This window comes from Alligator sinensis, unplaced genomic scaffold (genome assembly GCF_000455745.1).
Source record: "Alligator sinensis unplaced genomic scaffold, ASM45574v1 scaffold489_1, whole genome shotgun sequence".
NCBI classification, from domain to species: domain Eukaryota; kingdom Metazoa; phylum Chordata; order Crocodylia; family Alligatoridae; genus Alligator; species Alligator sinensis.
In genome coordinates, this window is record NW_005841901.1 from 2,334,332 (window position 1) to 2,360,002 (window position 25,671).

Below are 25,671 nucleotides of genomic sequence, written 5' to 3' on the forward strand. Positions count from 1 at the left end.
ATCCCCCCCCCCCCCCCAAATGCCTCTAATTGGATGAGGGGTACTGCAGCTCCCACCCCTCCCAGGCATGGATTGAAAGCCCTAGCTGGAGCTGCCTACCTTGTTAATTCACTAATTCTCTCCCTCTTCAAGGGGTGGCTGGCAAAAATTATGGAGTAAACAAACAATTTAAGTTTGGCGATTAAACAATTCCCGTACCCAGCTGAGTTGTAAAGCAAGCTACCTGGCTAAAATAAAGCAACGGAGACAATGAATTTTAAAAAATACCAAGTGTAAATGTTATTAAAGAGGAAAACCAGTACTATACTAATACCAACTATATGTACTTTATTAAGTCAGCACTTAAATTAAACTATACACAGAAAGACCTTAGGAAAATGAAGTTGTACTATGCACAACATGAACTGGAAGGAACATCAGGTATATACAGTTTGTTACAGGACGTTAACAAGAGCATGCTACTGAACCCATGCTAACCTTGAGAGAGACTGTTCAGGAGTCAAACATAACCATGCTGCACCCAACTGCTTTTGAGAGGGACACTACCTGCCTCTGTGGGGTGAATGCTCGTCTGTAGGCAGAGATGGCATACTCAGCATCCACTGAGTTTGTTGGGATGCCTAGACAGAGCTTGGCCAGGGCGTACAAGTGGAGAAGCTGGTCATGGGCGGAGTCCCAAAATTCAGGCACGCTCACAGGCATCTGGTAGTCCTGTGTAGTTTGTCAGTGGCACAATCACCATCATGGTCTGTCCCCACCCCGGGATTGCTTTCAGAAGTTTAGGGTCTCATCTCAGCAGAAATACCTGACTGGGGTCCAAAATGTGAACTGCATATAGGATGGGGCAGCTGGTGGTCTGAACCATGGTGGAAGGGATGGATCATACCTGTAATAGCTATAAAACTCAACCAATATCTGGAACAGCTCCCATCTCCATTGGTTTTCCTGAGGACAACTTGACAGCTTTTGTGATGCCCTGTCCTCCATCCAGCTGATCAAGTTCATCAGTTTGTTATATGCCAAATGGATCACACCCTGCCTGCCTTCAAACCATGTCAGGAGCTCCATGAACCCAGTGTCATTCTCAGCAACAAACGTCACTTGATCCTGAAGGTCATCTTGCCCCAACAGATACCAGTGCTTGAGCAGGCACCGAGTTGGGCACAATATCCAACTTCTCGCTCACGGACTGCTAGTAATACTACATGTGTTTGGCATGGTAATGGGCCGCACTGAACCACAAGTTCCACAGGTGAGGACAGGCTCCAGTGGCAGGGACACAGTGGCATGTGGGTCCCCATGTTGACTGGCAATGGAGTCCCTGTAGCAGATCTTACACCTTGGACAGTGCTTGGAGGCTTTTTTGAAGGAGGACAACAGGCTGCCCACCTCAGGGAACTATGTGCACCAGATATCACCTACTAGAGAGAGAATGTGTGCATCGCAGGTGACATGAACATCATTGGGCAGCATTCTTTTGAGCATGTCAGAGAAAGCTTTGCACATGTATGTGGCACTGTTGGAGAGGAAGCCTGAGACCTGGTTAAAGTCAATGCCGTGTTGCAAAGTACCTTCACTATGGCTTGAGACATGGTGGAAAAATTGTCTGAGGAGAGGAGGACTGGCTCAGCCTGAAATACTGGGAGGTCCCTGTCAGTCCAGCTCCCTGGTACAAATAGAATGTGCAGCAGGAGGTTCTCCTAAGGGTCGGTGGCTTCATCAGCCACAACAGAAAAGGACTTGTACTCTGAAAGGACAGCCTTTGTGGACTCAGTGTGCAAAATGATGACTGCAGGGAGACAGTCCTGTCGTAGCTTGTTAGCACACGGAAAACTGCCAGCATTGGCACCTTTTTTTTTCAGGTAGTCCCTCAGCTTCAGGTGATCCAGCTTCTCCAGCAAGATGTTCACTGCTGCAAATGCCTCCATAAGGAAAAATGCTGCCTCTTGCCTTGCCAGCCTGCTGCCTGTCATCTTCGGCTGGGTGTAGATGAAACGAGCACCATGTGTGCACGACACTTTAAAGCAGGTTAAATGCTTTTGCACCACTTTAATGGTGTTGGTGTTTGCATGCCTCGGCAGCGTGTTGTGCATTAATTCCAGCGGCTGTAAGAAATTTGGCGGTGTAAAATTAAATGACTTGGGGCACAGCAAACTAAAACTCCTTCAACGAGTTTTAGTTTGCTGCCCCTACAGCTGTGGAGCAAAGCACCAGACTCCATACAGCTCTGCAGGAAGCCCTGCAGACAGCCTGGCAGCAGCCTGGAGAAGTGGGCTTTGCCCCAGAAAAGTGGCGAGCCTCATCTCTGCGTCCCTGCCTCCTCTGCCTACCTGAGCTGCACAGGGGCCCAGTGCTTCCCTCCGTGGCTGTGGTGCCCCCAGGACCGCCTTAGTCTAGGTGCTGCCTGGGGGGGACCACAGCTGCTGCAGAGGGAAGCACCCCCACCCCTGCAGCCCAGGGACTGCTCCGCCCACCAACAGCTTGCCCTCCCCTCCCCACCAAAGAGGCATGTAAGTCATCGGGGTGTGTGCACAACACGGGGATTTAATCAGCCCTAAATTGAAGCAGTTTTTTTTTAAACCCACTACTTCAACTTAGGGTCCCCATTTCGTCTGCACACACCCTTTTTGAAGAGGGAGGGCATGGTTGCTTGCTTCTTCTTTTGACTGTCAACCCCTGCAACACCTTTCTTTTTCATGTGCACCTCTGACTCCAGGTGCCAATTGATGGTGCCTTTCCTAGTCACATCCAGGGCCAGGTTGCAGGTGGTGCAGAAGAGTTTTTTTGTCACCATCTGCATGTAGGGTACCTGCAGGATACTACTTTGCATTGTCTGCCACTGACACATACTTGGCAGTCTTTGGCTTCTTTGCAATCATACCTGTTTTTCAGGCATGAGCAAGCAGGCATGCTGCAGCAGCATGCTTTCAAGCATTTTTAAAGCCCTCTGCGCTTCCTAGGCTGACCCCTGACTGGCTTCTGGACTGAGTTCACTCCAGCTGTCGTCATCTTCCTCCCCCCCTCAAATCCCCCATCAGGAGAAGGGAACTTTTGACCGACTTTTCCCTGCTCCCCTCCTCTCCCCCTCACCTTCTGCAGACAGAGATGGGGACTTTTTCTGCCCTCCCCTCCCCCGCCCCCCCCTGGACTTCAGGAGATGGGCAATATGCCTTTTTTTTCCTACTTTGCTCCCTTCCCCCTCCTAGCCTTCGAGGAGACATCTTTTTTTAATATAGCTGGTTCCCCATGCTTTTTCATGGGGAACTGGCTATTTCACGGGAGACTGACAATTACACGATTTCCATGAAATCATGTATTTAGTATGTCCCTGTTTATGTGTAATAACTATACCTGGCCATAGACTCATCTATGAGTGCCCCCAGCTGCCTTCTGCCTGTTATAGGGGATGGGGGGAATTATTTCTTCCCTCCTGAGCTAGGAATAGATGTGCGAAAACAGATGTCCTTCAAAGATTACACAGTTTTTAGATAGGCCAGTAGCTTCCAGCATTAGCAATACCAAGCACATATCAGGGATGCTGTTACGTTATCCTTCTCTGGTCTTGATTGGCCCCAGGATCTCCTTTACTCAATAAATCTCATCTTGCCTTTCAGAACTAAGCAGTTATAGTGTGTCTGTTTTGGATAACCATTGCCCTAATACTGCAGTACTTGATTCCTACAAGACTAGGGCTAGGGACAGAAGTTACACATAAACCAGTTTAAGTGATCAGAAGCTGGTTTAAATCTATAACAGAACAGAAGCTCAGTGCACATAAACCAGTTTCAAAACAACAGGAACTGGCTTAAGATAAACCTGGTTGAATGTAGTATCAGACTTAACTGATTTAGGTCAAACTGGTTTATGAAACTACTGATCCAGACCACTTCCTAGTTCAAGTTAAATCAGCCCTGGGCTGGACTGTGCTGTCTGCTCCAGAGAGCAGGGTTGGCCCTGCCCCTCTGCTCTCTAGCCAGAGCAGTGAGGGCTGCCTGACAAGGGGGGTAGGGGTGGGAAACCTGGCTGGGGACTGCAGCTGGGTCTGCCTGGGGTGTGGGGAGGGGTAGCTCCCTGCCAGACTATTCCCCTTGAAGCTGGAGCAGGGAGAGGGGAGCAGCCTGAGAGGGACTACCGGCAGATAGGGGGCTGGCAGGAGACCAACAGACTCCATCCCCTTCCACCTCTGGCAGAGACTGAGGCAGGCAAGCAGTTGATCAAGGGAGAGGGTTTACTTCCCCTCAGCTCCCCCAGGTTATGGGGGAGGGGGAAGAAGTTGGGGAACCAGGGCTGAGGAGACTCGTCTCCTGCCACCTGTGAGCACAGGGCCCAGCCCTGCAGGACCAGACTGAGGGGGAGGTGTTGGCAAAGACCTGGCACAATCATCATATGTATGTGCTGGAAGCAGAGCTAAGGGAACAGGAGAGGGTCCCAGACTGCTGAGGCTGGTGTGACCAAAGAAAGCAGAGCTACATTTACATTATAAAGCAGAACCTGTAGAAGGTACGAGACCGGAGTACCTAAGAAGAGATACAAGACACTGAATGCATGAGAAACCTGCCAAAGGTGATATAGGTGACAAACATACTAATGTCCAGGCACCCAAGAGGGAGAAGGAGGTGCAAATGTACTTGTAAAAACCCAAGTAGAAATGGGACCTATGGGGTCTCCAGTAAAACACCTAAGACCACCTGCTGATTCCCCAAGAAAGACTTCCTGAATACCTGGCTGTAAGGAGACACTCTGCCGTCAGGATTACATAAGACATAGGCAAGGTTTTCTCTTGTCTTTTTGGTTTATTACATTCCTTTTTAAGTTAGACTAAGTTGTGTGTGCTCTCACTGTGTTTTACTGGGCTGTATTTTAACAAGTGAAGATTTTTGGTTCTTTGTTATGTGCTTGAGGTTGCAAATTGCTTTGTTCAATACATGCTGACTTCAGAGGAAGGACTATTCTTGTTCAAGCTTTAATAAATTCAGTCCCACTGTCTTTTTCCCTGTCCTCCTCAGTTTGGCAGGATCTACCCTCCCACAAACAGAGGGTGGGGGGGCAGAAGCCTGGCAGGCACTGTGCCCTGCCCCTAGGCAGACCCAGCCAGGGAGGGGATTTAAACCCCTACCCTCCAGGTGCTAGCCCAGGGCTGGGGCCTGGCCATGCCCCCTCTGCTTGAGCAGGGAGTAGGGAAAAGTCTTGGAGCTTCAGTCCCTTTCCTTTGACAGTGGCTGACAGGCTGAGGGGCATGCTCTGGCACCCCTCACTGGCTTTTGGCCTGTAGGCTGCATTTCCTGAATCATCAATGAATGTCTGTTCACTTGTTTCTCAGTTTAATTTCTGCAGTTTAGACTAACCTGCAAAGACTGAATTGATTCAGGCTCAGACTCTTTGACTGTCTGTACTTAGCCTAGAAGGGACCTTAGAAAACGGTGAAACAGAAATAGAAGTTAAGCAACAGGGGAAAAAACTAATATATATATATTTATATATATATATTTGTATCAGAATTATAGTACATACAGCATAATGAGTTTTGTGAATTACAAAAACCTGTTTTACTGTATATATCTGGCATAGCACTAAACAGTGTTGCAGAACTTCATCTCCTTGTTGCCATTGATGTCATCCATAGGATTTGACCAGGGCAGCACTGATTTTTGACTTCAACAATTGGATATGCTGAAGCAACAATTTTTCAGGTGCTGACAGACCACATCACAAACAAAAAGCTGTGCTGCAAGGGGCTGCAGGCCACATGCCAAATATTTAGAATGATTTAAAATATTCTAAACAACTTTAAGGACCATGGGAAATTTAAATAGGTTTAAAGCTTTGAATAGCTTTAGGCTAACTGTGTTGCTTCAAGCTTTCCAAACCAGTTTTAGGCTTAATCTACTCTGAGGACTTGAATGTTACCCTCTGGTTCCTTGCCAGTGTGGAAAATATACCTGCTCCTACTGCTGATGCTTCCCTGTTAGCAAAGGAATAAAGAGACTCTAGTTCCAATAAAATTGTCTACTTAGGTGACTTAAGAAATAAAATCACATTTTCACTCTACTTTCTTGTACTTGTGGGAGTTATTATAGGCCTAATTGAATTTTTCAGCATCTATCCATAGTTCTTAATACTCTGTCTACTTTAAAATAATGTTATAACAAAATCTACAGTATTAACTGGCCCCCTTTATACAGCGATACCCATTTCATTAAGGACATGGCTGCTGACAGATGTGGGGGGAAAAAACAAAACAGCGCTTTACCGGAAGAGGAAGGGCATTAGTTCAACCCAGCTTCCCAGTGTCTGTATAGAACATGTGCTTCAGCTAGGCTTTTTGGCGCTTTTATCTAAAAGCTAATTCAGTCTGGCTGGGTAGACTAAAAGGCTAGTTAAATAAAGAGAAGAGTTAAAAGATGTGCGTGTGGGCTGTTTACAGACGTGAAAAAAAACAAACAGTGCTTTTTAAACTTTAAGTTTGGTGTGCCCCTGTGTGAGCGCAGTGTCTGCCAGGAAGAGGCATTGCATTAGTGTGACCCAGCTCTTCCAACATCTGTGTAGATAGTGCGCTTCAGTGGAGCTTTTTGGCACTTTTATCTGATAGCTGATTCAATCAGCTGTTAGATACAGCTATTATATAATAGCTGATTGAATCAGCTATTAAGAAAAAAACACCAAAAAGCCAAAATGAAGTGCGTGAGTTGTACAGACCTTGGGCAAGCCGGGTCAAACTTAATGCACTGCCTCTTCTAGGCATGAGCTGCACTCACACGGCTGTACCAAGCTTAAAGTAAACTCTCCTCTTTATTTCACTAGCCCTTTAGCTAGTTAAATAGGAGTAAAATGACTGACTGTTGCTGAATTAAATGAACTGCTCAAAGAAATTGAGACTGCCATTATGGATTATTCTGAGGAGCTCGTACAGCAGTTGGCTCTACGAGATGAGCTGGAGTTTGAGAAAGAAGTGAAAATAGTTTTATTTCTGTTCTCATTGAACTAGCCCCCAGCCCCCAAATGCCAGTTAAAAAGATGGGCTTTGTGGTGGTGGTGGCTAAGAAAGCCCAATTCTATGAAGATGTGGGATCTTAAATAGGGTAAGTAAATTCAGGGGCTGAAAGCAGCCCATCAAAACATCCTTTCATCGCCATCCTTGCTTATAAAGTGCACAAGCTCTAGCTTGAACACCTCTGCTAATTCTTTTTTGCCATACTTACAATCTAGGCCACTCAATCTAATATACTTCTTGGATAAAAGCTGCTATGTTGTGAATAACTTTCTCATGTATGCTTTCTCTGGCTTCTTTTTTTTTGTCTAGGTTGAATGTGTCAGCTAGCTAGTCTTTATTCAGTCCCTCATTTAAAAAATACATGGTCATATATTCTGCCACAATAGCCCAAATAGAAAAGCCAAATGTTGGTGTGTGTAGTAGTCTTATTTAATATACCATATCCTGTTTTTTAACTAAGTACTAAATGACCAGGGATTCACACTGGAGGGAATTGTAAAGAAAATTTGTTACTCCCCTTTAGAGAAAGTCCTTCAAAGTAGATGGGTAATTTTCCAAAACTACTTTCTAGAAGCTCCCTTCAGGAAGAAAACAGTTAAATGACACCATCTACTTTTGACATCTGCAAGCCTAGCAAAACCTTGTTCACTGGTAACAAACACTTTTCCCAGTCTTAAAATAATCTGCACAGACATGTTCTCAATACCAATAATTAGGGAGAATTTTATCAACCAGTAGAAGTTGTATGGTTTCTTCATCATAACAGGCCTGCAATCCAAGGACTCCAGAAATGACTAGGGTTGTTCTACCATAATCTTTTTAATGATTTTCCCCTTCTCCCCTTGAAAATCTTAGGAACAAGCTCATAGTTAACACAATTGTCAGTATCAAGAGAGAGATTCTTGGGCAGAGGCCTTGCCATGCTTTCCTTAGGGACAGCTGTCTCCCTAGAATTTGCAGATTATTTTTTACTCTTTATAAACGTTGTGGGTATCAAAAGTTGTGGCTATTTCTTCAGTTCTGTATTCCAAGAACCTAAAAAAAATCATGGTGTACTTTGATATTCCCAATAGCACAACCTATTTTCTTTTCTGTAGTTTAAAAATGAAGGGTTTTTTGGTTTTGAAAGTGTAACTACCTACAATGACTTACCAATCCTTTTATTAGTTATTTTCATATGCCTAAAGTTTGACAGATGACTTTTAGGTATTATGCAAGACTATTTTTCATTTCTTATTTTAATTATTTTTCAATAGGAGTAAAACGACTGTCTGTTGCTGAATTAAATGAACTGCTCGAAGAAATTGAAACTGCCATTAAGGATTATTCTGAGGAGCTTGTACAGCAGTTGGCTCTACGAGATGAGCTGGAGTTTGAGAAAGAAGTGAAAAATAGTTTCATTTCTGTTCTCATTGAAGTACAAAACAAACAGAGAGAGCACAAGGAATCAGTGAAGAAGAAAAAGAAGCTGAAAAATGGTAGCCCTCAAAATGGCAAACAAGAAAAAGGTCATATGCCTGGAACAGTAAGAATATATTTGTATCTACTTGCAAAGTGATGCATGCAAAACTGCACTTCTTTATGTGCTTAATGTCATACATTCATCCAGTGAGGAAGTAATAGCTCTACCACAAGTGCATGGTGCATATTTTCCCCATATTTCAAACAGGGAAGGCCAGGGTCGTCTTGTCATGACACATTTCCTTTTGTAATTCCTACCTGCCAAATTGTAACTTTTCCTAGCCTCTGAACAGAAACTTTTGTTTTTCACACTCAGAGTTGGAATCAAGTATGCACTTCTCAGAAGTGGTCATTGCTCATACCTCTTTTCCTGCTTCATTTTACTAAAGCCAAGGGTCTGTAAATTTTGATTGTACATACTGCATCATGTATATCAGTGTTAACCATGCAGGAAAGGAAGTACAATATTCCTGTTCAGATTATGGTTAATTGATGAACGGAGTTCGTGTCCAGAGACTGAAAGAAAGCAAGAAATATAGACTCTGTGCTTATCCCAGTAAAATTCCTAGGATCTTGAATGGAAGTAAAATCAGGCTGGAAGTAAATAGTACAAATTTACAAAGACAAATTTGGCCCTACAATAATATCCACTTAGGTCTTTTAAAGTTAGATCAGGTAGAGTATTAGAAAATAAAGGGGAAAAAACATATTGGGAGGAAATTAGGGTTATCTAATAGCCGTTTTCTTTCTGTAATTCTTATTAGCTTAACTCTGCAAGTTTTCTTCCTTTGGTTGTTTGTTGATGAACAGCAAGCCAATCAGACACGGTCCAAGCAAAAGAATTTCATTTGTGCATCATTTACATTTTTTGGGTGGTAATATGTAGACAATACTTATATTTTGTAGTCTTGAGATTTTAGATGAAAATATAGCATAAAGGTAGATTTGTGCAAACTTTCAGTAAATGGTGCAGTTCATCTGGTGATTAATTGCAGTAGTGTGTCATGTATGTGTCATACTTAAATAATTATCTAAATTTTTATAACTCCTTGCACTGGGGAAGAAAAGGTGAATACAGATTTCACAGTATGATATTACCAAACTCTTTGATCTGATAATAACAGAAGTATGTGTTTCACTATACTTGTCAGTTATATACTATAATGGTTGTTAATGACCAAGCAGAAGAGGGGGTATGTAGAATACTTCGCAGTAGTTTAGTCAGTACAAAGCAACAACAATTGAATTTAAAAAGAAATTTTAATTTTGAAGTAAAAAGGATTTCTACAACTAAAAGTTGATAAGCAAAGCTGACACAAAGATGTGCTTAGATAGTTTACATGATTGTCTAAAGATCATATTTATAGTTTGACTCAAAACAAGTAGAATCATGTTATGCTGGGGAAATGGTTGGTTGATACATTTTCTTAGCGTATCCCTTTTGATATTTCCTTTACTTTTTGATAATCCTAACTAGCAGTATTTCTTTATTTTTGCCAATCTCACTGTCTGCATAACAGATCTGAGCATACCAGATAAGAGAAAATACAGTGAACAGTGGGTATTTAATTGATGATTAAGAGATGTATAAATTTAATACATTGATAATTGCCTGTGAAGGGCAGCTGTTCAGTCCACATTAAAAATAAAATAAAGCACGAACCTGCCTCTGTAAAAACTTTGATTAATATTTCAAAACTGTATATAATTTATATATTTAAAAATCAAAGTTTCCTCAGGCATCTTTTACCTTAGATGAAAAGAAACCATTCTCTGTGAATACTATAAAAGCCATTAAAAAGTCAATACTAAATGGTTACCACAATTAGCATCACATTGAGGCAGCTTTCCTTAGCATTTTCAACCTGATGCTGCTGTGTAGTGGTGGTTGCCAAATACTGATTTTATATAGCAGTCAGAATAGGAACAAAAAAGAAGGTGATGATTAAAAAAGGAAAAAAAAGAGGGAAGTACAGGAAGTAAGATATAAACATAATAAATGAAATTTATATCAAGCCCTCAACTGCCTTTATTTTTTGTTTGCTGTCTAACTATATTTTGTAAAGATAGATAGCAAACTCCTTTAACTGCTGGGGTGATACATAATTTCAAAACAGCTCATTTTTCATCTACTATTCATTAAAACTGTAAAGAGCAGGGCAACTTACACTCGAGGCCATCCCTAGGTGGGGCAAATTGGGGTGACTTCTCTGGGCCCCATACTTTGGGGGGCCCCATGGTGCCGGGCCAGCTTTAGGTCCGACTGCTCACCCCCCCGCCACCGCATCCAGGTCCAGCACAGGCTGATTTGCCCCAGGCCCTGCACCCTGCTACAGTCATCTCTGCTTACACTGGTGCACTAACAAGGGTGGCCAACCAGCAGCATGGGTATCACAAGTGGTATCGGCAGCCCTTGTGTGGCACACAGCAGATTGGGGAGGTGACAGGCAGCATACAGTGGCAGATTGGACAGGGAGCAGAAGCCAGAGAAACAGATCAATAAAAGGGTCAGAGTGGCACACAGGGAGGGTGAGGCTAATATGTAGCACCTGCCAAAAATGTTGGCTCATACTGACCTAACACAAAGCTATGCACTTGTGAGTTCTGTTACTGTTGGGTAAATGAGTCCTTTTCCATCAAGGGATCTGTTAATCTTTCAGTGATCAGAAAATGCTCAAGTGTAGTTAACAGGCATGTCTCCAGAATGTAAATGGTGTTCCCTAAGCACAAATTAAATATATAAATCCAATCTTGTGGGCTTCATCTTTGGGATTGAGATACAACAACTGAGCAGTAAGCTAAATAATTTGAAAGTCTCTAGAGAGTTAATGCAAGTGACTTGAGTGTATTCTAGATTAATATGGCCTCTCATTCTCAGATGATTATCTTCATGGATATGCCTGGATATGCAGTTGCAGAGCACATTTTACTCTGTGATAATCTGTAATATTAGTATAATAAAAGCTCTGTTATCCGGCATCCCCCAAGAATGGGGGATGCCAGATAACAAAATATGCTGGTTAATTGAGTGGCCTTAACAGGTGTCCTTGCCTGTTCGGGCCGCTGCTTCTCTCACCGCATCCGGGGCATCGCTGCCCCTCCCGCGGGCCCTGCGGGACAGGGAGGCAGGCCCTGTGCAGCCTACTGTGCCCCGGGCCATGAGGACCGAGCAGCACAGGCTGCTTTCCCCTGGGCTGTGGGGGCTCAGAGAAACCAGAAGTGCCACGGTGGGCACTTCCAGTTTCACTTTACCTTACAAGCTGGCATGCCGGTTAGTAGAACATGCCAGCTTGTAAGGTGCTGGATAACAGAGCTTTTACTGTATGAGGTTTTTCTTTGTTCTAATACATTTTTGTTTGACTAGAGAAGATATACTTTGTCTCTTAAGCACATGATTACCTGCCACTTTTCAGTATTTTTTAGTTGTTATTTTAAGAATAAGAAGACCTTTCTAATTTGAATTTCCAGTCAGTTAGTACCTCGGTGCTTTAAAATGGCTGATTCTTGCCTCTGCTATACCAGCAGCCGTTTGTTGCACTCCCTCTGACACAGCTATCCATTAGTTTCAAAAAGGTTATCTCTCATTGATGCTTTGCCTCTGAATTTTTACTTCTGAATTCTCTGCTGTTGTAGAAAAGTTGAGGCATTGGATGTTCAGTCACATTGCTTCAAAAATGTGTATTGCATTTTGAAGAAACTCTTATTCTCTGCGTTTTAGAATGTTCTTGTGATGTTATCTGTAAGTCATCTTGCCCTCTACCCACCATTTGCTATCTCCCAAATGACCTTCCATGTAGGGGGTATCCATAACATGTCACTCAGGCAATATTTGCTTGCCTCCTGCAAGAGGAAGGAGGATGCTATCTTTGAAAGAATGAAGCAAGATTTGTTTTAGCACTGCACTTGATTTTTCAGAGCTGCTAACATTCGCTAGGCTGTATCAGAAGGCAGGGTAGATTTGCACCTTATAGATGAACCGAATCAGTGATATTTTGTAAGCTTGCTTCACAAAAACTTATGCATCTCTGATTTAATTAGTCTATAAGATGCAAATCTACCCTGGCTTCTGCCTGACTTTAATCTAACGTGGCTAACTACCTCTCTCTCTAATGAAACATGCATAAAAGGTGGGATTAAACATGAACTGCATTATCTAAGATCAGGGCTGTCCCAACTTCTAAGTGTCCAGGGGCCCCATGGCTTGGGCTGTCAGCAGGGGCCATGGACCTTGGAGACAGTTCCTGGATTTGCCTTTATCTCTCCAACCATAAGCTTCCCTGCTACACATTGCACTTGTGTTGTGTAGGAAAGGGAAGACAGAGGGAGGGGGAGCATGGAGCCCCCCAGTTGCTGCTTTGGTGCTGCAGGCAGCCTGAGCAATGGTGGGAGCAACAGCTAGGGCTGCAATTTAACTCCTCACAATTCACATGCAGCTTCCAGGCCACCTTTTGGACGGCCCTGATCTGAGATCTTCAAAGATTTGGTAGTGTTTTGATGAAAGTAGTTGCAGTTCATACATTCTAACAAGGCATATTGAAACCTGATTAACTCTTAACTGCCCCTGCTCTAAAATTATTCCAAGTTAGGTGATATTCCAGTGGGAGAAGGTAGTTGCTTGCAGAGGATTTAAGTCAGTCCTTGCTCAGTTCTTTGAAGAGTCTTTGAATATGCAAAAGTTTGGATATCTCTCATTTTGGCAAGCTATTTGAATTTCATTAAAATCCAGTAGTTTATTAAAGTAGCTTTCTCTCCATCACCTCCAAAATCTTTTGTGTATACACTTGCAGTACTTGTGGTATTGAGACTAAGCATACAGTTGTCTGGGCATAATGCATACTAATAGGTTGGCCTATGTTTTTAGGAAGTCTTAACTTTAAGTGTCTTGATTAGAATTCAGTAAAGATTCTGTAGAAATGAATAGAGCATTAAAACCTTTCTGGGAGTTCTTGTTTCAGTCATAGAAAAAGCAATTTATGTTTAAATTGAGATTATCTTCCAAATGTAAAGAATTGGGGGAGTTCATGAAACCTTGTATTCTCCATAATCTGAATGTGTAAATTTACTTTAAGTTAAAATTTTCGTGATACAGTTCTATGACCCTGGTTCCAGGGTGACTTTGGGCAAGTTGCTTTTTCTCTCTGGGTCTGCTTCTCTATGATTATAATGAAGAGACTGATACTGACCTTTCAGATAGTACTTTAAAATCATTGCTGAAAATCTCTTTCTAAGAGCTAGGCGGCGTTCATTATAGTAATAACTTGCTATAAATGGATCCACAGTGGCTATTGTACTGAGTTTAGCCATGGTGGTTGTCTAAATCACTATCATTTAATCAATAAAAAAAGTAAATTGGTGACAAGGTAAAGATTGGAAACACTGTACTAAATACAATTCAATTTCACTCTTGTTTTCTACCAGTATGTTTAGCAGAAATCTAATTTAAAAAAAGACTAATGTTGCAGGGAAATAAATTCCTTGGAAAAAGAGAATTAGTATAGCTTGCTTTTAACAAATGGGAGATTAGCTGATTTTAAACCTTTATAAAATTCACTCTATTAGTGCTCAAACATAGGATATCATAAAGTGGTAGGTTGTGGGTTTTTTTTTTTTTAAAGGTTCCCTTGTGCTTTTTGCATTTTAAATTTACATCAACACTGCTTTAGTTGATACAAAATTTGAAAATATAATGTACTTTTTACTGGAGCAAGTGTAAATAACAGATAAATATATTTTAAACCAAATATTTTTTAAAAATAAGTAATTATCAAGTATTGTAATTGCTGCTCTACCCATAACTTTCTGATCAGCTTTACATAAATTACTTTCCTCTTTCTTGGGTTTTTGTTCCATCTGTAAAATGAGGAAGTTCTTTTTTTTTTTTTTCTTACTTATTTCACAAAGATACTTAGGAGGATTAGTTGAGGTTTTTTAAGACTTACTATTTAAAGCACTTAACATCTGCATATATTCTAGGAAGGTGAGTTAAGATGGTTTCAGACCTTATATATTTCCTCTATGTTTCATTGTGTTTAAAATTACACTGAATATTACATTAACATAGCATTTTATTTTCCGTTGAAAAATAAATGCAGGTGTGTGTGGATGTGTGATCACAGGTCTCTGTGGATAGCCTGAGGTTTTTAATTTTTTTAGTTCGTTAGCTTCTGAATCTCACATCTCAGGGTGAATGTCAGAAGTGTGGATCTATTATTCTTTCCTTCACTCAATAAGAATGGAATGCAAATACTGCAAAAGCTTCTTCCTGCCTAGCTGACTTCCTGCCCTTTGGGCAGGGGGCTGGACTCGATGATCTTCCGAGGTCCCTTCCAGCCCTAATGTCTATGAAATCTATGAAAAGACAAATTTGGTAGAGTAAACTTGATTTTTTTTTGTGCTTGGTCTCCACATACTTCTGATGGAGCTTGAAATTAATATGTATATTTTGTTAACTAATTGTGTGCACTTTACAATATCAGCATCATTCCAGGGATACAGTTTGTTGCTGTTACTGTGGCAGAGGAAGCACAAACACATAACATGCTTCATGTAGAATGAATGTCAATTGATGTGTGTTAATTCAAAAAATAAATTTATAATATATCATTAGGCTTTAAGAAAATTAAATGTTAGAAGGATCCTTCTAAATACAATAGGGTTCAATAATAATTTCATAAAAATAGGTATACTCTGAAATTGAACTCTGGAGAATTTTATTCAATGTATTTACGTTATTTAAGTTATTCTTAAAAAGGTCTGAAAATTTGGTTCTTATTTAAAAACAACGTTTGTATAGACTGAATAGTAAAATGCATTTATGTGTCAACATTGAGTCTGTCATGAAAATTTTGCTTCTGATTCAATATATGATGAAAATATGCAATCAGGTCTTATAATACTTAGAATCACAATGTTAATTAATATTAAACTTTTCTTAAAATTTTCTTCTGCATATGAACAGCATACAACGGTGCTTAATATATTCTAACAGCTTGTCTCTGTCTGATCTTTCTTGTGTTGACTTGGTAAACGCTCACTAATAGTCTTTGAACTTTCTCTGTCTCCTTTTTTTCTGCCATATTTTTTTGCTACTTTTTAGCGCTTCAGCATGGAAGGGATATCAAATGTCATTCAGAATGGCTTCCGCCACACGTTTGGAAACTCAGGTGGAGAGAAACAGGTGCTGGGTTATGCCTCTTTCCTCTTTCTTTGTCTGCTGGTTTCTATAAAAATTAAAATGAAGAAAGATGGTAATACTAGCATGTTTGGACCTATAATCAGTGCTTTGAAAAATAAGTGCTGGTATGCCTGCCCCAATTCTCCTTGTCTTCAGGGCTGTGATCAGCCTATTATGTCTCTCTCTCCTCAGTAGGCAAAGACCAATCAAAATTTCAAAGGGCACTGAAATATGATGCCTTGGAGACCTGTATTTTCGCATCCTCAATTTAAAAAAAAAAAGTAATGCATGCTTGAAATGAACTGCATGTGTATGGAAAAGTAATTCAGATAGTTAACACACTTCAGTTTTAAGCTTTAAGAAGGCAAGATGACATCTAAAATACTATGAGAATGGGGTTTCCTTCCTCCTTAGTGGCCAGAATCCATTCTTCTGAAGAGAAAAATTGTACCTGTGAAAATTCATGTGTAATTCCTCCTTGATGATGTTAGAAGTGTTATGTTAGAAGTAGCCAGTTATATGGAATATAAATATATTGGATAAAATACTTTATTCAAAGGTAAGTTTGTATGCTAATTAATTATTTATGAGAATATATCTCAAAGGAGACTATGCCTGTTACAGTAAGTAGCTGTCAATTTTTAAATGTACTTCACCAGGGAGGTTTCTATCTTATCTCTCACTGTAATATTTCATTACCTTATTTTTAATGTAGGCCATAAATGCTTACATTATGAACGTTAAGACTGTAATATGTATTTTAGTTATTTGTGCCAGGGCTGTTCAATTGGCAGGCTGCATGTGGCTTGCAAGGGGTTAAATTGTAACCCCCTGGGCTCCCACCCAACCACCATTCCCTCCCCATTGCTTTAGCTGCTTCTACAGCCACATGTGTCTCCCTCTGGCTTCCTTTTCCCCAACCCAGGAGTTGAGGTAATGCAGTATAGTGCAGCCTGCAATGCTGGGGAAGCCCATGGCCTGGGGCTCTTGAGAGGTTCAGTGCAGCAGCGGTGCCCATTAGGGCTGCGTGAAGCTTCAGTTGCTGATTCGATTTGGCCTGATTCAGCAGCCGAATCTCTGAATCCGAATTGAATCAGGAGACCCTTTAATCTCTCTGAATTGAATCAGAACTCTCCAAATCATTTTGGAGAGATTCAGAGAGATTCAATTATTTGGACACAGACACAGCTTTAAATGTTTTTTCTGTGCATCTCAGGGTACCAGGCAGCTCATGAATGCCAAGATGCTGGGGGTCCCCAGCGGGCTTAGCAGTGGACCCAGAAGTAGACCAGAAGCACTTCCAGCCCACTTCCAGATCTACTGGGGAGTGCGCGGGGGACCCACCCCCCAGCTCAGTGACTGGTGTCTCCTGGGTCTAGGGGGAAGCGGTGGGGGATTCACCGCCGAGCACGTGGGGGGCCACCCCATGCTCCTCTGGGATGCTCCATCTGCCCCACCATCTCAGCATTTATGAGCCATTCCTGGTACTTCGAGGTATGTAGAAAACACATTTAAAGCTGTGTAATTTCTGATTCTCCAAATCAGCATCGAATCTTCAGATTTGGTTCGGCTGAATCAAATCAGGACACTGATCTGAATCAACAAATCAAATCACTGTCCCCAATTCAGGCCAAATCCAAATCGGATACGGCCCGTTTCGCACACCCCTAGTGCGCATAGCTGGGAAGCTGAGGATGAGGTGGACTGCCCTGGCACATAGTGCAGCAGGGATGAGAAAATGGTGTGTTGGCAGGGTGCAGAGGCACCCAGTGCAGCAAGGGGGCATGGCCCCACTAGTGCAGCATCCAGCTTTTTAGAAGTTGGACAGCCCTGATTTATGGTGTTGATAAACAGCAAGATTTTTTAAATGTAGCAAAACTAAGGGTTGATCTAATTCTAGCTGTTCTCTCAAGAACAAGCAATTTACTGTTTATTCCATAAGGACTGCCGGAAGTGTCAAGGGTTGATTGATGGAGCTCTCTTTCTTTTTTTTTATTCTAACCTCAGAGAGAAAGGGACACCTAAGCTCAAGTTGGAAATAGCATGATGTGGAAATCCTAGGGAGTCCTAGACTCTGGAGAAGGCAAGTTTTGGTACAGTAGAATGAAGGGTGTAGACAGCAGTTAGTTTCCATGTGCTACCTCAACTTATAGTTGCAAAAGTTAAAAATGTGTTTATAGAAAAGGAGGTCTGGGTTGAAAGCAGACCTGGTTTACCTGAGACCTTGCAAGTAATTTAGTGAAAAGAAAATGTTGATAATTCTGCCTTTTCTAAAGGAAAGCTATCCATATTGGTCTTGCTATTAGTTAGCAATGTTAGTCTGAAGTTAGGCAGAAGGCAGGATAGGGTGACACCTTATATACTGACTTATTTAGAGTCATGAGCTTTTGTTAGCTACAGGTTATTTTATCAATACATGAATTCCTTCTCCTTTGAGAAGGAACTAGCATGTTCTTTTTCTTCCATTTAATGTACCAGTGGTACTGTGCACGTGCTTGGAAGACAAAAGATATTTTTCATAACTTTTTTGCTAGCTTAGTGAAAACTGGTTTATGCACAGGTGCTAGGGAAGGCAGTCACCAGTCCTATTAGACTGTGGTTCTCTTCCACTCTGGAACTGAACATACCATTTTTAACCTTGGATTTTCATTCTCAGTTGCTCAACTCAAGGTAGAGCAGGGGTAGGCAATGTTTTTTGGCTGACGTGCTGAAAAACACCACAATGCCTACCTTGGAAGGTGCCGGAGTGCTGTCATGCCAGAAAAACAAAATGTGGGCAGGGGGTATATGGCTGGATTCCCTGCTTGTGCCCCTTGCCCCCCACCCAAAGCCCCTGCTGCCCCTGCTCCCCAGCTCTGCTGCTCCCCAGCCCTGCTGCCCCTTGGCCCCCAGCCTGGGCTCTGTGGCTGTCAGCAGCTACCTTGGTTCTGGGTAGCTGCTGGAGCCCAGGCTACTCCCAGCAGGGCTTGCAGCATCCCAGCTGCCTGCTGGGAGTGGCCCGGGCTCCCAACTGGCAGCAACTACCCAGAGCCAGGGCCAGCCACAACCAGGAGGCCGCAAACAGCTGTGCCGGGCTCTGGAGTCCCGGCATCAGCTCTATATCGGTGCATGCAGGCACACGTCGGAGCGGGCGGTGGGGGAGGGGCCTGAGGCAGCGCAGCCCTGGTCTCTGCCCCGCTCCTGACATAGAGCTGGTGACAGGGCTGCAGAGCCTGGTGCAGCTGTTTGTAGCCAGCCCGGGCTCTGGGCAGCTACAGCAAGCAGCAGGCAGGCGGCAAACAGCTGCGCCACGCTCCATAGCCCCAGCATCAGCTCCATGCTGGCAGCAAACTGCATGTGCACCTCAGAGTGGACAGTGGGGCAGCGCAGCCCACCTAGAGAGTTTTAGGGTCGTTTCTTTAATCTTAACTCCCTACCTCCAACATCCTCCCTGCATAGAGGCCCAACTTCTGCATTTTACTATTTACTTTAATTTCCTATATGTTTTGGCTTGACTTTTGGCAATTGTTACTTTTATCCCTACACTTTGTAAGTTTCAAGATGGAGCTTTGCTAACCAAATCCTTTTTTTCCCATTCCTTACAGGCCCTCTTATACCTAGTATTCTTTTTGACATGATTATTTATCTAGTTAGTTCTGGAGCCTTCCTTCTCTCATCCCCCCACCTATCCCTTTACTTGGGATGCAGATTCTGGAAGGCTTTTGTGTCTTTGACATAAGAAGTATGAAGCATCCTCAACATTCAGTTAGGTTTTCAGTTAATTAATTAGTTTCCTTAATTCCTATATGTCTGCCCTTTCTTTACATTTTTGCCTGCCTGAACTCCAACTGCATCTCTATCCCTTGGATTTCTTCCATGAGTTCTGTCAGGAAACATTTCCTGCATAAGTACCCTCTTTCATGTGCCCAGTCAAGGATATTATATATATCCTGCAGTCGTATGTGCATTTATCCTCATTGTTTCTAATCCTCCTTGGGTCATCAATTGGTGTCAGTAGGCATCATCCTCTTTTCTTTGTAGTTCATAGCCAAAAAGAAAAAAGGTTGAAAAGCCCCCAAGCTCCTTTTCACAGACATTTCACAGGCTCCCTGTTTGCTGCTCTGTGGTACAGGTGGCAAGCTTATAACCTGGGTCAGTCATGCCTCCATAAAAAGGCACGCCACTTAAACATCTATCATTAGTAATCAAAGGTGGAAGCCACCAACACAAGCTGAGCTGGAAGGTCTCAGCCACAGTCACAACACACAACCCCCAAAACAGGTTCTACAACTGAAAGCCTTCAAGCAGCATGCAGCCAATTCACTTATTTCCCCTCCTCCTCCTGCTTTTTTCCCTCTCTCTCCCGCCCACTCTCCCTCCCCACCTACCAGAATAGGTAGGATCTGTTTGACAGAGGAGGAGATAATAAACCTTGTTTAGAATCTGAAGGAATTCATCCAAAAGAAAAAAAATGTTGCCTGGATGTCCCAAAGATTCAAGAGACTTGCATAGGATGTTTTAGGGAGTTAAGCCAGTGAAACTTTTTAAAGATGAAAGGGCCTTCCAGATCTGTTAGATCATAAATAAGTTGGCAAACTAGTCAGAAAAGAGCATCTTGCTACAAGAAAGGAACACCTATAATCTTAGATGTTAAATTTTGGACTAGAACTTTAGATGTTCATTAGGTTTGAAATGAGCAGAAAGAGGGAAAACCTATTTAGAGAGACTTGCACAGGAGTCTTTTGGGCTTCATTTTATCTTACAAAGTAAAATACGTTTATACTTGCAATCTTGACAAAATAGTATTCCAAAGCAGTACTTGAATATAGATCTCATCCACACTAAAATGATTAACTTCTTAATGAGGTCCCAAGCATTTGGGCTGAAAGAAAATTGAAGAGAAATGTGTTTTTTTTTAACTGTTTAATGTTGTTATCTTTTACTTCTGAGTCTGTTGAGACCCCTTGGCTGTAAAATTTCAGCATCTTTTTCATTACCCAAGAGTTTCCAGGTAGAAATTCTGCGTTCAGATTATTACTTTTCTAAAGTTAGTTATTTGTTTTTGAGTGATGTCTATTTTTTTTTCTTGATACTGCCTTCAAAATATTTGGCTGAGAGATAACTAAACCATTATGTGAGGGCATGACATCAAGAAAAGTTTTTGTTCTGTCTTTATCTGATGTTTGGGTAGACTAGCCAAGCATCTGGAATTGTATAAAATATCAAGGGGAGAAATTTAAAAGTATTTCACGTTTTAAGTTTTGATGTTTGTATTCACAAAACCTTTCCAGCCAGAGAGGATTTTGCATTACATTTGCACTGCAGAGGTGTTTGCATTTAATTTCAGCTTCTACAACTTGCGTGTGGATTTCTGTGTATATGTGGCTTCCAGCTTATTCACTCTCTACTGGGCATGAGTAAAAATAACTTGGATTTCCAAGTTTGGTTGACTTTTATTAAATATAATGGCATTTTCCTATGAAAATGGTATCATCCAGACTGCTTGAAGCAGAAATTGTCTACAGAAACCACAAATTGCAAAGAAAAAAAAGGGATAGATAAAGCTACACAAGGCAGCTGGAAGTACATAGGCTATGAAAACCATTTAAATTCTGGCAAGGTTTTATATGCAGTTAGACTTCTAAAAGAAATCTTATTAGGATAGGAATTCTTGGTTTGTATGTCAATAATATCATTTTTATATGAGATGCATAAACTAGAGATGCTGCTTATGACACTGTCAAATGACTTTGTCCAAAATTTATAAAAAACAATAATGATATACAATTTGTGAGTATTTTATAAACTTTTGCATGCCCAGTTCTTGCTACTGGCTGTGCTTTGTACAACAGTGATTGGAATCGGCACTTTAGAACCAGAGGGTGCCTGTAGACATGCTGTAGGGCTGCTCTGATGCACTGTTATTACAGGGTGTTGGAGCAGACTTGGTTAATTGAGTCTGCAGGAGCGTGGCAATTACCGTGCTCCAGCCAGCCTCCATGCCTCTAGTATTAGCATCCCCGAACTTCAAAATGGCAGCAGGGGTGCTTTAACTAAAGTTTGTCGAACAAGCTTTAGTTGAAGTGCCGCCACTGTCGCAATTTTTGAATTTGTGGGGGTTCTAATACATTAGCTACTGTGGTGCTTTAATTAGAGCGGCTCTTGGAGTCTCTCTAAAGCTCCCCCCCATCCCCAGAGTACGTGTGTGTCCAGAGTTTCCAAGTAGCAAAAAGTCTTTGGAAAAACAAGTCTGACTTCTGCATTGTTTGCTTAACCAAAAATGTTGTATCAGAATCTCCAGAGAAGAGAACAAAGAATAACGTGCCTGGGGCACTTGGTCCAATGAGATAATCCTTGTGTTGCGAATGGCCAAGTATAAATTGCTTATTGCTTGCTTGCAGGATGAAGTATTACTAGACTGAAATTTCAAGCCCAAATAATTGCCTCAAGGTTATAAAATAACATTTTAATAGAAACGTCTTGCTTTATTTAAAAAAATCTCTTTGCAACAAGAAGTACCAAGAAACAATGCAAAAAATAGTTTCAAAATTACTTAAGTATTTGCACCTTGTGAACTCTTGACCATAATTAGTATAATTCATATGATGTATATCTTTTTAGAATACGTATGAACAATATCAGTTTGTATTTGTAGTGTTGGAGAATATAGTTTTTCTTAATTTTATTTTGTAGTTTCTGTTTCATGTTAAACTTAATGTTTTTCAAAAGTTGTCTAGAGAGTTGACAACTTAACATTAATAAAAGCGCTAGTATTTCTTGCTGGGTTACCACAGCTATGGGAGGAAAAATCCAAATGAAGATTTTATTAATGAGGAACTCCACATATCGGATTTCAGTTTGTAGATATAATTTCAAGTCTCAGCATTTTCCTTAATTTGATAAGAGTAAAAACAGATTTTTTATGACTGATTTAGGACAGCAACCTAAAAATAGTTTCTTGCAAAATATATTATGGAAACTTCCTTATTTTTGCATTATTTAATTCTAATAACTGATATTTCTGCAAAATAAATATTTAAAAGTGCAAGAAAGGTATGCTATAACAGAAATTATTGACAAATAACTGTGTTTTTCATTTAACAGTACTTAACAACTGTCATTCCATATGAGAAGAAAAATGGACCCCCATCTGTTGAAGATCTTCAAACATTAACCAAAAGTGAGCAAAAACTCTCCTGTTGAGTCTTTTTTATCCATGCTAGCAAACAGTTAAACCAGGAGTCATGATCCATTCCCCAGTAACATGGGATTTATTTAAAATCTCATGGGTTTTAAGTAAAAAAATTGTAGTCTACTTAGATCTTTTTCCCAAGCTTTTCTCTGAAACTTTGAAGGCTAGATTTTTCTTTTTAAACTAGAAGCTAAGAGTCTCATGTAATGACTTCACTTCAAAAGCTGGAGCCTTAAAATTATACCAAATGTTAAGAGAGTTGGCAGTACTGTATCCCCAAAACACGTTGTCTCTCTATGGGTATTGTGTGAACCACAAGTTGAGACATACCATTAGCGTACTGATTTTAAAATGTTGATAAAAGACACCCGTTATTTAATAGTTGTCAGATAAATACTGTTTCAGTGGGTTAGTATAGTTTTTCTCTGCCTGTTTTTTCATAAAGGACCAAAATTGAGGCAATATAAGGGCTTGACTTTTGACAGTCATTTGAGTGCCTGTCCTCAAAAACAGGTCCAAAGGTCTCCTCAAAATGACTTGTATCATCATCAATGGTTATTAACAAAATTGTTATACAAATGTAGTATAAAGAGTTAGCAGTCTTATTTTCTGCAGGCTGGTTGAAACCTGATTCTGTGACTCAAAGAAAAACTTCCTGACTTGTTCCTTATTTCAGTTATTATTTAAAGCTTTATATTATTCTTTAGCTATGAACACTAAATCTTATTTCAACGTAAACAGCCTGTTCCTAATTATCATATACTGTAGTGTTCACAAATTCTCACACAAGGGATTTCAAACTTATTAAATGCTACTTCGCACTAGAATGCTTTACTTTTGATGCTTACATTCCTCTATCATTGTGCTGAGAATATTTTACAAAATGCTACCTCTCACTAGCCACATTTGAATATCAACCAACCGGCAGGTGTGTGTGGCAGGATGGATAATAATGAGAACACCTAATCTGATATTTCATTGCTCCAGAGTAGCAACAGAATTATCTTCTGTTATATAGCATAAGCTTTATAGCTTTCTACTTCAAAGTGTAAACCAGGCATTTCATATAAAAGTAGAATTTTCTTATTAATAATTTGATCAACTGTTAATGAGAAACTAAAACTACATTCTTTAAAGTTCTGCAATAGTCGATTTGATTGAACTTGGATTTTTGCCAGTAGGTGGTTTAGTCTAGGATGATTCATTCTGTCTAGTTGATCAAACTCACCAAAGGATTTTTTTTGTTTTTGTTGGGATTTTTGTTGTTGCCATATACAGATTTTTTTAATTCATCCCTCACTAACTATTGGACATTGTTGTCAGTAGCTAATGCTGCATGACAGGTCTTTGATTTGAAATCTTTGCACGTTCTGCATTGACAAGCACTTTGGTTACCTTTAAACCACATGAATACTTCCAAAAGTTATGGACTATTTTCAGTAATAAATGCAGCATCCTCTTGGATGGTAGTAGCCTGTAAAGTTTTCTAACATTTTCACTGCACTAGTGGCATTGTTGCTCACAGTCTTCAAAAATTTAAATCTATTAATGCCTTTGACTTCTCAAGAGTTTCTTCTTGTAATAACTGCCACAGACTGTAATGAAATTGAAGTGAAATCATGGTCACCATAAGAAATTTTACATAAGAGTTGTGTTTCAGAATTGCAGAACTTAACACTGTATCTGAACAATAAACATTTTGCTTTCTAATATTAATAACTAGGTAAAAATTCTGTATTTATTCAAAATACTCAAGAATGAGTAGCCATATGAACTCCAGGCAGAGGTGCCAAGTATGTGGGGGCCTGAGGGCCCTGGCCCCCCTTGAGAAGAGGGCTGTCACCTGAAATGCATAAAACTTTCCACATGTCCATCATTTTAGCATCTATTCATCCCGCCCCCACCCTGCCCAGCAAAAATACAAGTTGGTGCCTATAAGTCTAGGAACTCCCTTCCTCTACCTCCTTGATTGCTATGTACAAATCACAGACTCTCTTACCTGTAGGTGGGAGGAGGGAGACTAAAAAGCAGTGTGGTGGCAAGACTGTAGTCAACATCTGTAGTCATATCTTACAGTGAAGGACTTGCTCAGAACATTACATAGTCTAGGGAAGCATATGCAACTTTGCAGGAGTCACAGCTGAAGACAAAGTTAGTGTAATAAAATGTAATAATAAAGGGGAATAAAACTGAAAAAAAATTGAAACATCAACAGATTTCTAATTTGCATATCCAGTTTAAAACTTTTCCCCAGTAAAGATGCTATTTAAGAATTCCAAAACTAGGTTGGCAGCTGTGAAATGAAATAAGAAATGTTGATACTTTATCTCTTTTCTTTACTGTTTAAATGAAAGTTCACATAAATAAAAAAGAAAATCTCTGTTAAAGGAAAAATCCGTAAATAATCTGTTTTGACTTTTTAAAAACGTGTTATATTTGCACTTGTTGACTTATATTCCAGCCTTCATGTGCATTCACTATTGACTTATACTGAGTATTACGTATCTGAAAGGACCAGAACTCAGGTGTTTGTCATTCTCTGTCTCAGTGTTCTAATTGTACGTTTCCTAACTTATATGGTTTTAATATCCAGCTGAGTAGTTACAAAAATATTTTCAGTGTGGTTGTTTGTGACCTCTTTAATTTAAAAATAACAATGTGAATGATTGCTTTTTTTCTCTCTTTCTCCACTCTGCCCCAAAATATTTTTTAGTCCTACATGCTATGAAAGAAGACAGTGAGAAAGTGCCAAGTTTGTTAACAGATTACATTTTAAAGGGTGAGTATGCCTGTTAGATCCTGGCTAATGAATACATGCTTTCTTTTTAAGTTCCTATGTGATATATAACATAAATATTTAAAAATTCTATTCCT

The 25,671-nt window shown here is 40.7% G+C and overlaps 1 protein-coding gene across 1 annotated transcript in view; it reads left to right on the top strand.

The window, feature by feature from the left end:
* The window catches only part of FEZ2 (fasciculation and elongation protein zeta 2), a gene marked incomplete at its 5' end in the record, with an annotated part of 58,817 nt that overhangs the window by 16,892 nt on the left and 16,254 nt on the right, over positions 1-25,671 (top strand). Inside the window, 4 exons of the mRNA XM_006018435.3 lie at positions 8,248-8,516; positions 15,549-15,629; positions 22,710-22,785; positions 25,511-25,576. Of these exons, the coding sequence (XP_006018497.1) occupies positions 8,248-8,516; positions 15,549-15,629; positions 22,710-22,785; positions 25,511-25,576 (492 nt within the window). The remainder of the gene's footprint in view (positions 1-8,247; positions 8,517-15,548; positions 15,630-22,709; positions 22,786-25,510; positions 25,577-25,671) is intronic.